The following is a 13,762-nucleotide window of genomic DNA, read 5'->3' as shown; positions in this document are numbered from 1 at the left end:
TTTCTGCAAGTGAGACAGTCGGGTCAAAACACACTTCTGAGAAAACGGGCCCTAAAGTTGCACAGCCAGTACATGTAAATCAAAATGCCCTGGGGCTGTAATATTTAGTGTCTTTGCTTCCAGGGGTTTTCTTATGTCCTTGATCTTTAATTTTTCTGCACTATGTGCTTTCCTTTTTCTTTATTGGTTATTTTTGTCAGCTCTTTGAAGGGTGAGCCTATCAGGTTTAATGCCCAGACTTGCACATTACAAGTCTGTGGCATGCAAATTTAGGTGTGCTGTGGCAGTTATGGCCAAGACATTAGTGGCACAGGAATTTCTGCGTTGTACTCAATGAAGCGAGTTTGGCAGATAAAAATTCATCCACACCTTTACACAAGTTCATTTGTCACCCCCGCCTTGATACGCTTCATCATTCACCCGGTCGTGGTAATGGTAGTCGGCGAGGCTTTCATTATTTTAGTACATTTACAAAAGCTTGCTGCGAAACCATGCACGGCTTGAAGCGCGCCTAAATTACATCACCACTGAGTGCTTATTTCACCGCGAAGTGCTCGGCTGCGGGGTTCGGGAAGTCGGTGCCCGATATGCTGGGTGGCGGCATTTGGTGGCACGCACAATATGCCAAGCCGCAGCGATGAAACAGCGGCGTGCGATATGCTTGGCCTCGCATTTTGGGGCGCCGACGCGCGAAATTGTCGCGGTGCTTCGAGCGATCGCTGTGCGACGAACTTCGGGAGATCGAGCGGCCGTGGCCGTGGGGTCCGCGGCGCTGCCGATCAGTGATTCCGAGCTGCCAGCGGGCGATGTCATTAGTTGCTTGCAACAAAGCGCATTGCAGATTGTTCGCTTTCGCATGTTTGCTAGCACGATGTTCTTCCTCGCAAAGTTCGAATTCGTCGGCGCCGTGAACGTAGTTAGGCCTAGCCACGACTCCGAGCAGTAAGCACGGTCGCGGTGTGCGCTGCCGCGGTGCCCGATGTTTCCGAGTTAGTCATGTTCGATCACGAGCACAAAAGGTCGTCCCGCGGTGGTCTTCGTCACGAGGTCCGAGATGCCGACGGGCAGAACTTCTAACTGCGGGTCCCACGAGTGAACGCGACGTGCTACTGCGATGTTCGCGACGAGCGCGTCGGGCTACCGCAGTCTGATACACGGTCTGATGATTGAGCTTCTGGGTGCAGCTGCTAACGCGTAATTATCGTCGACCAGCGAACACAAAACAATACGAGTGCGAATGCTTCTGTAATTAGCGTGATTTTTGACAGCCGTGACCCCGCAACGCGGAAGCCGCAGACGACGCACACCGAAAGCGACCATCGGACCAATGGCGAGGCGCGCTGGAGCATCATGGCGGTCGCGGCCAATCGGGGGCCTCGAAACGACCTTTAAACGTTTGCTTTTTGTGCGCTTGTTTTTAAATGGAGGAGCCAGCTGACGCGGGGAATTTGAAGACTGAGAAATGCTCTTTCAGACGAGCCCTAGATGGTGGTGCTTGGTCGCGTCGTTGCGGAGCTATTATTTTTTGAAAAACGCTTTCTTTTTTTGCGATTTCCGCGATAATTTTCGCCACCTCAGCGGGCGCAACAATTTTAATAGCACTTCTACGTGGTTTTCAGCGACGATATTTTGGAATTAGACAGAAAAAGGGCTACAGAAACTGAAGATGTGATTCTCAGAAAATCGATTTTTTTGTCATTTTTCGCGATTTGATCCCCGCGTCCCCCCTTAATTAGCTTCAGCCTTGTGGGGTGAACATTTTAGAAGAACCATGTGGTTCTGAAAAGTAACTTTTTGAACTGCTAATTACCATAACAACCCCTAAGAAACCATGTAATAAAATGTAGGATTTTGTCATAATTCTTTTCTAAACAAGATATTTTAAATCTATTTACAGATTTGAAATCTCCATTAAATTATGCACATGCATGCCCATTTTAATCAAGATAGAGCAATAAATAAAAAAACCTTTTTTTCAAGAGCCTCCTTAGTTAACACCCAAAGAAGATTCTACATGGAGTTTTAACTTTATTACATTTTTATAACAGTGAACAACTCACATTAATGAATAGAAAAGATCAATTAGCAAACACCAGCCAGCACAAGTCGACAATTCAGCACAATTCACACATCTGTGAAACATTCTTGTCACATCATTATCGCAGTGCTGGCATCTGTCATGCAAAGGTGCTTTCCTTCCAGCTTCCTCTGAATAAGGACACACCAATGACATTAGCCGATGCTCTTAAGGTTGCCAGAGTCCCATTTGTGAAGAGAAAGTACCGATAGAATGCTGCATAATATCAGACATTACCGGAATGACATGCTGAAGCATTTGATAGCTGTGAGAATATGTCCCTAGCCAACATTGGCCCTTGCTGGTGCTATGTAAGCAAATATGGCACGCTTCACACAAGCTACACTTTCTTGAAAAATAATTGTTGTTTTAATGTACATTTCGCCTGGATAAGAGCCTTATATGACAGCACTACAAATGTGCTAGTTATCAACCCTACAGGCTTTTTTTTACTGCGCAGAATTTTGACAAACCATCAGTATGAACATTCATGGAAGGCATGATTAATATATGTGGCCATGCCTTCAAAAGGAACTTTGCAAAATCCGCTGATAACAATGAAAAGGAGTCAAGGTAGTTGCATCTCTCTTGCAAAGTGAAAGTGATTTCTGTTAAACAAGCATGCAGCCCGTCTACAACACTTGAAACTCGATATAACAAATCTGGATATAACAAACTATTGTTTATATTGAAGTACATGAAGGATAGTCTTGGCACTGACACACGCGTTGTGAATAAATGCTTATAAAACATTTTTGAATGTAATATAAACTTGAGTCAACTGCGCCTTCGTTACACTGACCAGCTTTGACTGTACGCATCAATGCAGGTTCCTTACAATATGCAATTAACGATCTGCATGTTTCTAGTGGAGCACTAGAGGTGACTAGAAATGCCCACAAAGTTACAAAGAAATGAACTGTAGAAGTGTCAAGGCTAGTTGGTATACATTAATTTTTACAGCGCAAGAAAAGACGGGACAAAAGGAGAGAAGCTACAACACAAGCGCTACAAAGAAAGTAGCGCTCCACATGCAAATTTCAGCGTGCGTAGGGTTCACACAAACACGCAATACGAATGCTCACCTGAGTTGTGTCAGGCACTTCTGAATAGCTTCGGCCTGTTGAAACAGTAAAAAGTGCGCAGTGTGATGGACTGCAGTGCGAACACGCACACGTGAAAACAACTGTTGCTTCCAACCACAAAACACGCTTGCAACACAACCTCTTCAGTGTGCTCCTGTCTCTGCTGCACCAAGTTACAACATCTACGCAATGCCGCACCCTCAAACTGAGGTATTACGAACACGGATATAGTGAATTGCTGGTTATGTTGTCCTGGTCATGTCGGATTATTTTCACAAGTGTGTTTACCGAGTAAGACACCACTGTTATACAGCAGCTGCATATTAGAAATTTTTTGTGATGGATGCAATTGTGGTCGATCTTACGGGAAGAACTAAACCAATTCTAAACAAAAAACTTCTGACGAACTTCCATATGTAGCAGTGATGAAACTAATGCAAAGTTTATGAAGAACGTGCATGTTTATTATTCAACTTTCACTTGATATCTCTTTACACATTTCATTGAACATAGCACGCGGCTATCACATTGGAAGGTTGGGAAAGTGGTGCCGCTCTTTATATTTGGGAACAGGTACTCTCATCTCAATTACCGACTGACTTCTTCAAGTGGTATCCCATGCAAAATTTTTGAAAAATGTTATTTAACTTAATCCCGTACCAAGATTCAAATGACTTCTTTTTCCCTCCTGCCAACGTGGAGATTTGAGATTTCGTTTATTTCACCATAACAGACACAATTGTAACAAAGATGAAGAACAAGAAGAAGGAAAAGAAAAATGTATCCACCAAACGTACCCAAATGCATCCACAGAAATGTAAAAATGTTGATTCAGAAAAAAAAAAGAAAGAAAAGAAAACCTATTCACGCTAAACACAACTTCTGTTCTTTACTCGTCAGATCGCACCATCCCTAAACTGAGGTTCTCTTCTTTAGTCTACTTTTCAGCGTTTTTTTCACTGTATGTTTAGGGCATCCGAAAACGTAGATATAAGGCAGAGAACCTGAAGCTCTATGCTCTCTGCCTTATACACACTGTACTATTCCCAATAAAAAGCAGTTGATAGTCAGCACTCTGTCTAGCTTGTTCTTTCGCTGTCCCTACATTTGTGCTACTAGTATTTCATTGTAAAATAGCACAAGATGGTTAGAAACGCTTTGACAAGGGCTAAATGGTGTGACCTCTCTCAGTTTGTTATCTTGACAATGAGCAATGACAATTGCTAGTGTGCACTGTCTCCACGTGTTTCATGTCTAATGTGAATACTCTATGCGTGTTTCATGTCTGTGAATGTGAATGTCTGTGAATGAATGTGAATACTACGCGTGCTTCATGTCTAATGTGTGACAATTGACAGCATTACTTATCCTACCAATACAAGATGCTGCAATGATGCAAAGTAAAATAAAACTGGCGGATCACTACGTACTGCTTAACGGGCGATTTCCAACTCTCTCGCGACCCTTGATGCTTATCATGCCAGCACAGTTCTTGTGCCTTTGAATGGTCAGCTTTTCGGCATAACAGGCACACAATGGCGCGAGTTCGCATAGTTGCACAGCTACGACAAAAGATGGCACGTGTTACGATGCTAGTACCATGCGATGGTGTGCATAACTTTGGCATGATTCGCTCTTTTCTGGCTTCGGACATCCACCTCTGCAGACCAACAAAGCGGTTGTTGGCACCATAGAGTTTCCTATAGACACACTAGAGGGAACTGTGGCGCTAGGGTCTATGGCAGCTTCAACGCATGGCACTTCAGCCAGCATTGGAATGATGGGTAGTATACACGGATTTGCCTAAACTTCGTCCTTTGGGCTATGTTTGGCTCCGCGTCGCCTGCATCCACTTTGTCGCAAGACGAAGTTCAGCAAAAGTCAGCAGATCCACTTCACCACTTTAACCTTCTTAGGCTCACCAATTTAAACCTGGTCACAAAGTTCACAACGGTTCATTATTTTATGCGAAACGAACGCCAAGATACAGCAATACACAAAGCCACAAGGGCATTTGAAGCCGCAAGCACGAAGATTAGGCAAATTCGTGATGCAACCTATCATTGCCATGGTGGCTTAACGGTCGCAGCGCCAGAGTTCTCTCTAGGTAATTGTAGGAAACTCTATGGTTGGCGCACTTCACATCACTGTCATGTGCAAGCGTTCTCATTAAGTTTCAATGCAACAGATCGAACACTTGCTCCGGTACAGTTTGGTTTGCAATACCGCACCCACAAGCCACTCATGCCGCAATTTCCAGCACATAATGAACATTAACTTGGTTAACGTGGGACTTGAGCTCCCTGGATTTCTCGGCATGTCTTAACGAGGAACAATTCCTTGCACAACAGTAAGCTAGCACTGTATAAGAGTATCAGTACGTATTCATCTGCGTGCTTGCACTACTGTCCTGCTGTTTGTTACCCCAATCTTTTTTTCTACCAAGCAGCTTAGAGTTTGAGTTGATGCTTGATGGTTCAAAATAAAATTATGTCACCTTGACACAACTCCTTGCCAGCTGTAGCCTGTGGACCTTGTGTGGGAGGCAGAAGGAGACATTGATCCAGCGGTTGATGTGCAGCTGCACCGAACCACTGCTGTGCAGTCTGCAATGACCACAACGTCCAATGCAAGTTGCCAAAAAAAAAAACTCTCGAACAATTCTTTAGGAACATTACTGGAAACATGGAAAGTTGTCTTTAGCAGCTAATTAGGTCATAAAGACCAATGAGAAGCAAATGAGAAGGTGATGTGAACGAGACCTGACGCTGTTGCATTGCATTCTTAAAGGCAAAGCTTAAGCATCCTCCAAGTTTTTTCTGACGCAGCTGACTGTGAAATAAGACTGAAATTTCATTCAGTTGACTCCAGCAATAAAAATAAAGAGTTTTAAACATGCATGATATAAAACAAGGGCACTCCCTGTTCCGTGTGTGCATAGGTCGGCAAAAAAATTGGGGCTCACTCAAACTCCCTCAAGAAAGATATTTTGCTCTGAGGGCTCACTTGGACTCAGACTCACCAAAATTTTCCTCAACCAGACTCACTCGAACACAGACTCACTAAACTTTTTCTCGACCGGACTCACTCGGACGCAAACTCACCAACATATTACTCAGCCGGACTCACTCAGACTCACGGCTTGACCTGAGTCTGAGTGAGGCTGAGTGAGTCGAGTCACGAGTCCATTAGCATAAAATTTAGGGGTGTGCGAATAGTGAAATTTTATCTCGAATCGAATCGAATAGTGTCGAATAATGGCCAAAAATATCGAATCGAATATAGAATGCAAAGTATTTCATTGAAAATTGGAAGAAAGAAAGAAATGAAATCTGCTCATGTCCTCGAGCGCATAACGCGGTGAGTGACTGCTACTGAAAGACTACAAATTGTCATGCAGAGGCACAAGCTGTTCTACAGGACATGATTTCAGGCTCTCTCGTCGTGATGTTATGGTGTTTACGGCTCATCTGACAATGGTAATGTAGTGCTTCATCGTGCTCCGGGCGCGCAAAAATCTTCGAGTGCGCGCCGGAACGATGGGAGTTTCTGAGCGAGTGTTGCTGTGCGGCAGTGGCGACTGCACAACGTGAAGCCAATCACCGAGGGCTTCCAGGCCAAAGCCTGGACGTTTTACGGTGCATGCGGCTTACACGACCGAACTACGCAAGGAGTTTGTGCATTTGTTTCGCAAGCGAAGTTGTGAAGGGCTTGACGGTTTTCTCATGTGTTTCTTCCTGCAGAAATGACGTAATCTCTTTAAAGTAAACATGCGCTCGCTTTCCAACCAGGATATCAGTGGAAGTTGTAACGAAAAGCCTACTGTAACGACGTCAGCGTTAGTTTTAGCCACCCCACCCTGACCAAGTTGCACCATTGGCGTTTATCACGTTTTAGATATTCGACCCTGTCGAATTATTCGAAACTTCGAATACTAGCAATTCAAAAGTCGAATCGAATTATTCAACTATGTATTATTTGATTCGAATTCGAAAGTCGAATATTCGCACACCCTTAATAAAATTAGCTTTTTAACACGAAAGTGTTTTATGCCAGGGGTCCACCAAGTACATCCGTCACGGATATGATGTTGATAAAATGGACGCCAACGGGTGAGAAAGAAAAAAAACCAAGAAAAAGATCCCCCGCTGTGAATCGAACCCACGATGTTGCGGCCGCGACGGCAAGCGCCCGACGCCCTACCGACTAAGCTAACTCGGGAGATGCTGGACACGGCGCGAACGTGCCTTATATCTTTCACACGTTCTCTTTCGCGGCGGGCGGAGCGGGGCGGTGCCGCCGTCTGTGAGATGTGAAAACAAGTAATGCTTCACGATCGACACTTACTAGCGCTTACTCCGAGATTGCACGCGATATCGGAGGTCATGGTTAAAGCGTCTCGATACGAGAGAGCTAGACTGGCCGCGCTGGTGTCCCCGAGGCACCCTTGATGCAGTTACGTTCTTTGCCTTTGGCTTCGTGTTAGCGTGCGTCGGCTCATCGGAGTAGTGCAGCTTCCACGTGCACCAACGGGATTTCTCCGCCGCCGACTGCTTCAATTGCGAGAGCACCGACTAACAAAACTGCTGCAATACGCTTTGCAGAAAGGACGCGATTTCGACGGGCGAATGTCGTGCCTTGGTGGAGCGAGAGCAGCGCCTGCGAGACAGAAACCAGCGGGACGCACGCGTTTGCGGCTCAGGCTACGAACCTCTACCTCCCGTGTTGCTGAAGCGCAGTGTGTGTTATGTATGCATGAGCACAGGCGTCGGCTACCCTTTACTAGAAAGCGCACACCGTGCCGTTTCTCTCCTTAATTGACGACGCTTTGAAGAAGTGCATACCGGGTACCAGTGTTGATTATGAGCTTGATATCATCCTTATGCGGGATTCACGATTCGCTATGTCCAAATATGTGTTCACACCGTCAGCTACCACAACGGTTTAATCATGATCATGGGCGTTAGTCGTCGCGATAGAGACATGCTGTCAACATGGGTGCATCCACGTCAAATGGTGCTATAGCTGCCAAACACGAATAGACATTGTACAAGCTGTCATATATCACTACACAATAAGCACTACTTCTGTGAAGACATGTTTCACTTTCGTGTTATACCGATTCCTATGACGGAGGGATCAGCCATGTTTTTCAATCATGGTATCAATGCTCTTTAACGACAATATCTCATGTAAGCGGTGCTCTACGATATGCCTTTTGATCTGGTACCTTCAAATTCGTGTTGTCAGTGGTTTCAATCCAGTAAGGACATTTTTATGACATATGCGACTCACACGAAACATTTTTATCAAGAACTTCCTGTGAAAGAGCTTGCGGGGGGAGGTCATGGCAATTTAACTGATCACGCCTCTGATCAATAAATATCGAGGTGGCGCAAGAACACTCGTGTGGCGAGATACATGTGCAACACTTGAGTATAAACGTAAGCCAATATAAGACTGATAGAAATGCTGAAGATGAGTAGATAGGGCCATAGGTCGGCAATAGAAGCTGGAGCTCACTCAGACACAGTCAAGCAATATATTTTGTGCTTAGGGCTCATTCGGACTCAGACTCACCAATATTTTCCTCAACTGGACTCACTTGGACTCAGACTCACTAAAATGTTCCTCAGCCGGACTCACTTGGACTCAAACTCGCCAAAATATTACTCACCCGGACTCAGACTCCCAACCCAATCTGAGTCTGAGTAAGTTGACTCATGGGTGAGTTTGCCAACCTATGCATGGGTGTATGTATCACCCTTTGCCCACTGTCACAACTTACACTTCAAAATTTCCAGAGGGTGTTCCAAGGACAGAGTTTTAGTCAGTCAGCTTTTTTGGTTTTTTTTTTGCCCATAACATGTCATTTATGCCCCAATGCACCACCAGAGCACTATAAATGTAAAGAGGCCAACTCACTCATTGTATGCACGCTGCAAATCCCTGGCTAGTTGGCTGCGTTTTAGGATCAGGTAGTACGGAGATTCCCCGATGTCTGGGCAAGTGACAAAGATACAACTTAATGGTCTGTAAACTTGCAGCAAAATGCACTGATGTTCTGTTCCAAATGTTCCTGAAGAGCCCTCTCTATTCGATACACAAGGACAAAAATACATGGAACGCCAACGTATTTCACAACCAATATTGGCGCCAAACATTTCTGAAATGGTGGCAGCCTCAGAACTTTTTCTTAGGCAGCCTCAGAAAAAAAGGAAAGAAAGTGCTCAAAGTCATCACAAACAGACGTTGCTTCTTGGCCCCTTGTCATTCCTCCCTGCGTAGCCTTCAGCATGCTCACTGGTATGAAAGGAGAGAGAAAACGCTTAAAGCATGCGGCAAATCTCTTTAACTCTGCTTGTACTTGACAGATTCGAAAAATTTTTGAGCCAGTCGATTCGTGAGGCAATCAACTCTTTAACGAAGCCATTCGATGATTACTTGGAAAAGTGTTGCAGGGCCCCTTTAAACACGTTCTCTTGGATCAACAAAACGCGAAGGCTTCAGAGAGTGCTGCTGAGATCAAAAGCACCTTGAAAGAAAGCTTTTCGACGCTGTATACAATCCTGCCAAACAGCATCACGGGCAGTTTCAAAAATCAAGAAACTGAGCGTAAGGCTGGCTCACCTTCAGGCATTGCGACAGTGTCATCATGGGCTCGTAGCATGATCTTGAGTTCAAAACTCAGGTAATTGCAGCGGTTCTCTTCCGAAGACAATGCTATCGCAATCTTATGTGTAAAGTCGTGATAAAAGTTGACGATGTCGTGACTGGCATTGGCCTGCACAGAATGTGAAAAGATGTGAAAGAACAATTGGCACTTTTTAATTTGGGCAATGCTAATTCAAATGCACTGTGAAGTCCCGGTGAGTGGCAATAATACATTGTTATAGAATGAGACGTCAATTAGTTACGAGTGCAAAAGCACCCTACTTCAGGTTATCAGACCACCACCACCACCCCTTCAGGTGTTCAGTGATTAATAAAAGCAAGAAAAAGACGAGAAATTCAGCAAACAGTGCTTTTGTCTCTTTTGAAGGTTTTGTTAGTAGCACCAAAAGAGTGTAGGGTTCTGTAGGCCGCTGACCAACGAAGACAACAGAAATGTGACAGTACAAAGTTGAGGTAGCATTTAAACTTGTCAACACCCTTCACCGCATGCTTGTTAAGTCACACTTCGGGGTCAAGAAGCAATTTCAAGTCAAAACCATGATACAATTGTTAGGCACACTGCAGTGGGGGACTCTGGCTTAATTTCGATCACCTGGGGGTTCATTAACATGCTGCTAAATCTAAGTACACAGATGGTTTTGCATTTCACCCCTATTTGAAATCCAGCCGCTGCGGCCAGGAATTGCACCTACGCACGCGTATGAAGGAGCAAAGAGACATTACAGGCTTTGAGAAATAAAACGGATTTGAACTTTTTCATTTTACCTCAGTTCGATCAATCAGCCTTCTCGATAACTTAATCGGATCTTGGAGTTCTGCAACAGCTAAATTAATGGGAGTCGCCTGTCTTAAAGTGCCCCGTCTCGGTGGTCTAGTGGTTATGGCGCTCGACTGCTGACCCGAAGGTCGCGGGATCGAATCCCGGCTGCGGCGGCTGCATTTTCGATGGAGGCGAAAATGTTTGAGGCCCGTGTACTTAGATATAGGTGCACGTTAAAGAACCCCAGGTGGTCGAAATTTCCGGAGCCCTCCACTACGGCGTCTCTCATAATCATAGCGTGGTTTTGGAACGTTAAAGGGACTGACAACCAACGTTTGTGGTACCCGTTTTCTTGAGTGCAACGAGAAGCTTACCGGTCAGAGCTTCTAATCACGGAGTGGTAACGCGGAGAACGCCGTAAAACATTTGTAATCAGAGTTTTTCTATCTGCAGCGATTACGCAGTCTTATTATCACATGCTGCAAACAGTGAGAGGTGAGCGCGATAGCGATTATACGCCAGCAGTGGTGACAAGTTATGCCCTAAGTATAAAAAGGCAATGTTACGTTTGCAAAGCCTACGGTGCCGCGACTACTGCTTTCTAGCCTATTAAATTATTTTACAATAATTATAGCGTTTTTCTGGGGCTTCTTATAGAAGAACTTTGGCTGTACACAGGTCGCTTTATCACATTTCAGTCAAGCCAAGCCAAGCTAAGCCTTCGAAAACGAAACAAGTGGTAGGATACACCAGCAGTGCTGTTCATGAAGTGCTATAGTAATCCTCCACAGAACAGTAAGTCGATGGCATTTTGCGAGCAGCAGTGCAAACTCGCGTGCTACTCTTCAAAAGTCCGATACGACGAGAGCAGACGAGAGTCGAGCTACGCGGGAAACGCCGCCGGACGACGCGCGCATGCGCCGCAGCCTCCGTTTCACTGGAAGCCACGAAAGCAGCGCCGCATCTCATGCTTTACTTCTTTTACCTTAGAAACAAACGGGAATTGACAATAACATACATATTCAAATTTTCAGCCCTCATTCTGGTGCGTGTAAAAGCATTAGACTACGTACAACAAAGTGCTTAAGACTGCATACGTCTGGTTCATGGTGCTCGCGCTAGGCTGCGCGGCATACCGGTTTTCGCTACTTTTAAATGCGATTTAAAAATATAAATCCTACTCAGATCGCGAAAAGTGTTCTGGAATCTGTCACTATAATTCACGGCCTTTTCATTTCCACCAGGATCTAATCACCCGTTCTGGCCAGTTGTCGGTCCCTTTAAACCCCAGATATTATTATATTATGCTTTAAAGTAGTACAATTTTACGTTCTGACTAACGCTTAGGAAGCAAGCACAAGTCCAGTGTATTATTGACATTTTCATGACAAGTCTAAAGCATCGACCGCTGACCCAAAAGTTGCAGAATCGAATACCAGCTGCAGCGGCCACATTTCGATGGAGGTGGCATGCTAGAAGCCCACGTACTTAGATTTAGGTGCATGTTAAGGTACCCCAGGTGGTCCAAATGTCCGGAGTCCTCCACCACGGTGTCCCTCATAATCATTACACGGTTTTAGGACGTAAAGTACCAGCAATTATAAAGTCATAAAGCAAGCGAAGTGTCAATAAGCAAAACGCTGGCCACTGCTTTCAAACCCTATATATACCGTATTTACTCGAATGGAACGCGATTTTTTTTTTCAGATTTTTGCTACTTAAAGTTGACCCTCACGTTACAATCGAATACCGAAATAACTATTTTTTCTACCTAGATGCAATGAAAAGTCACCCCTCGTGCTACAATCGTGGTCACGTTAAATCGAGTAAATACAGTACGAATGTCCCTCTGGAACACTTTTTTCACCATTTTCGTAATGTCATACCGACCTGGCCAGCTTGTCATTTTGTCACAATGCTGTAACCTACTGCGAACAAGTGCACATGCATTCAGATTCTGATATATGAGCCATACTACCCTGAGGGCGAAGACAACGTTGAACATGAGAAACGTTGATGTCTCGCGCTTCGAACACAGCTGGACGGGGTGTCCCACAAACCGCACATCGTTCACCTTCAGTTCGAACTTTCTGTTGCAGAGTTCGCTCTTGGTGGCGAAAAGGTTCGACAGGGCTTTGTCTGTGATTCTGCCATGAGCCAAAGAAAAGAAACCGTTTGTCAGTTATTTACACACAAAGATATATTACTTATCTCAGCAAAGCTTTCGCGAGAAGGCATGTGAAAGCACACACATGCTTAAGTCCTTCGAAACACATACTGAAAATGTAGTACACACTACCAATGAAGGGTGCCTGTGTAGCAGCAAATGACTTTCGTGACAGTTTGGTTTTGCACCCAAGGTATTTCAACATTTAATATAGTAGGGGGGATTGGCACCAAGAAGAAAGCAGGTTTTGAACTCAAGTGCTTTTAGCTATTCACAAGTCGATAAGGCCATCTTTACTCTTTCGGTGTGTTATCGTCGTAAAGAAAAACTGCCTAAATAACGCTGTATAAAGTTCTGTAATTCGTGCATTTACAAGGAAACTAGGACTAAGATATACTTACAAGACTAAGTTTTTGTCTGAGATCTCTGAGCAGCTCCTGGCTCTGAAATTGGACGTTAGGAGTAAATAAACAGCGTCAGATCAGCTACGAGGGAGCAGTTGTTCGCGGCACTTTAGAAAAGTTTAATGGTCCGCACCTTGTGATATTCGACGTGTCTTCGTTCGGAATCAGCGAGTACGGATTGGTCCGTCTCCCTGGAAGAAGAGAACAGTGAAAATTCGGAGACGGATCGCTGCTCCACGTGGTCTTTACAGAGCGTGCGCTACAGCTGACGGACACGCCGAAATGCGGCCGATACAGCTGTCGCCGCCGCTGTAGATCATTTAACTCACTGTTGGCATGGGTGTCACTTTCCGTATCGACTGCGTACGGGTAACGGAACAGTAACCGGTCCCCTTTGCTGCCCGATTTCACTAGGTAAACGCCTAAGGGACTGGCCTCATCCATGATCAAGTCGTGACGTTTTCTGCACCCGGCGGTGTGTAGGCCGACGCCGAAGCAGTTTACCAAAGTAGTCCCACGTGATGATAGCGTAGGGATACAATGTTTATTGACGTTCGGGACAAGTCGATCTATTATTTCAGCATTTTCCCCCGT

General features: G+C 45.0%; 1 protein-coding gene across 1 annotated transcript in view; it reads right to left on the bottom strand.

The window, feature by feature from the left end:
• The window catches only part of LOC119399649 (GATOR complex protein NPRL3), a 34,735-nt gene extending 21,055 nt beyond the window's left edge, over positions 1–13,680 (bottom strand). The window contains exons 1-8 of the mRNA XM_037666465.2: positions 13,498–13,680; positions 13,302–13,359; positions 13,166–13,207; positions 12,576–12,744; positions 9,793–9,946; positions 9,088–9,163; positions 5,660–5,768; positions 3,163–3,197 (exon numbers count right to left, since the gene is read on the bottom strand). Of these exons, the coding sequence (XP_037522393.1) occupies positions 3,163–3,197; positions 5,660–5,768; positions 9,088–9,163; positions 9,793–9,946; positions 12,576–12,744; positions 13,166–13,207; positions 13,302–13,359; positions 13,498–13,612 (758 nt within the window). The 5' untranslated portion in view covers positions 13,613–13,680. The remainder of the gene's footprint in view (positions 1–3,162; positions 3,198–5,659; positions 5,769–9,087; positions 9,164–9,792; positions 9,947–12,575; positions 12,745–13,165; positions 13,208–13,301; positions 13,360–13,497) is intronic.
• Positions 13,681–13,762: the final 82 nt, after the last annotated feature.

The sequence above is a fragment of the Rhipicephalus sanguineus genome, chromosome 7 (assembly GCF_013339695.2).
Source record: "Rhipicephalus sanguineus isolate Rsan-2018 chromosome 7, BIME_Rsan_1.4, whole genome shotgun sequence".
In the NCBI taxonomy this organism is placed as follows: Eukaryota; Metazoa; Arthropoda; class Arachnida; order Ixodida; family Ixodidae; genus Rhipicephalus; species Rhipicephalus sanguineus.
This window is presented reverse-complemented; position numbering and strand designations above follow the sequence as displayed.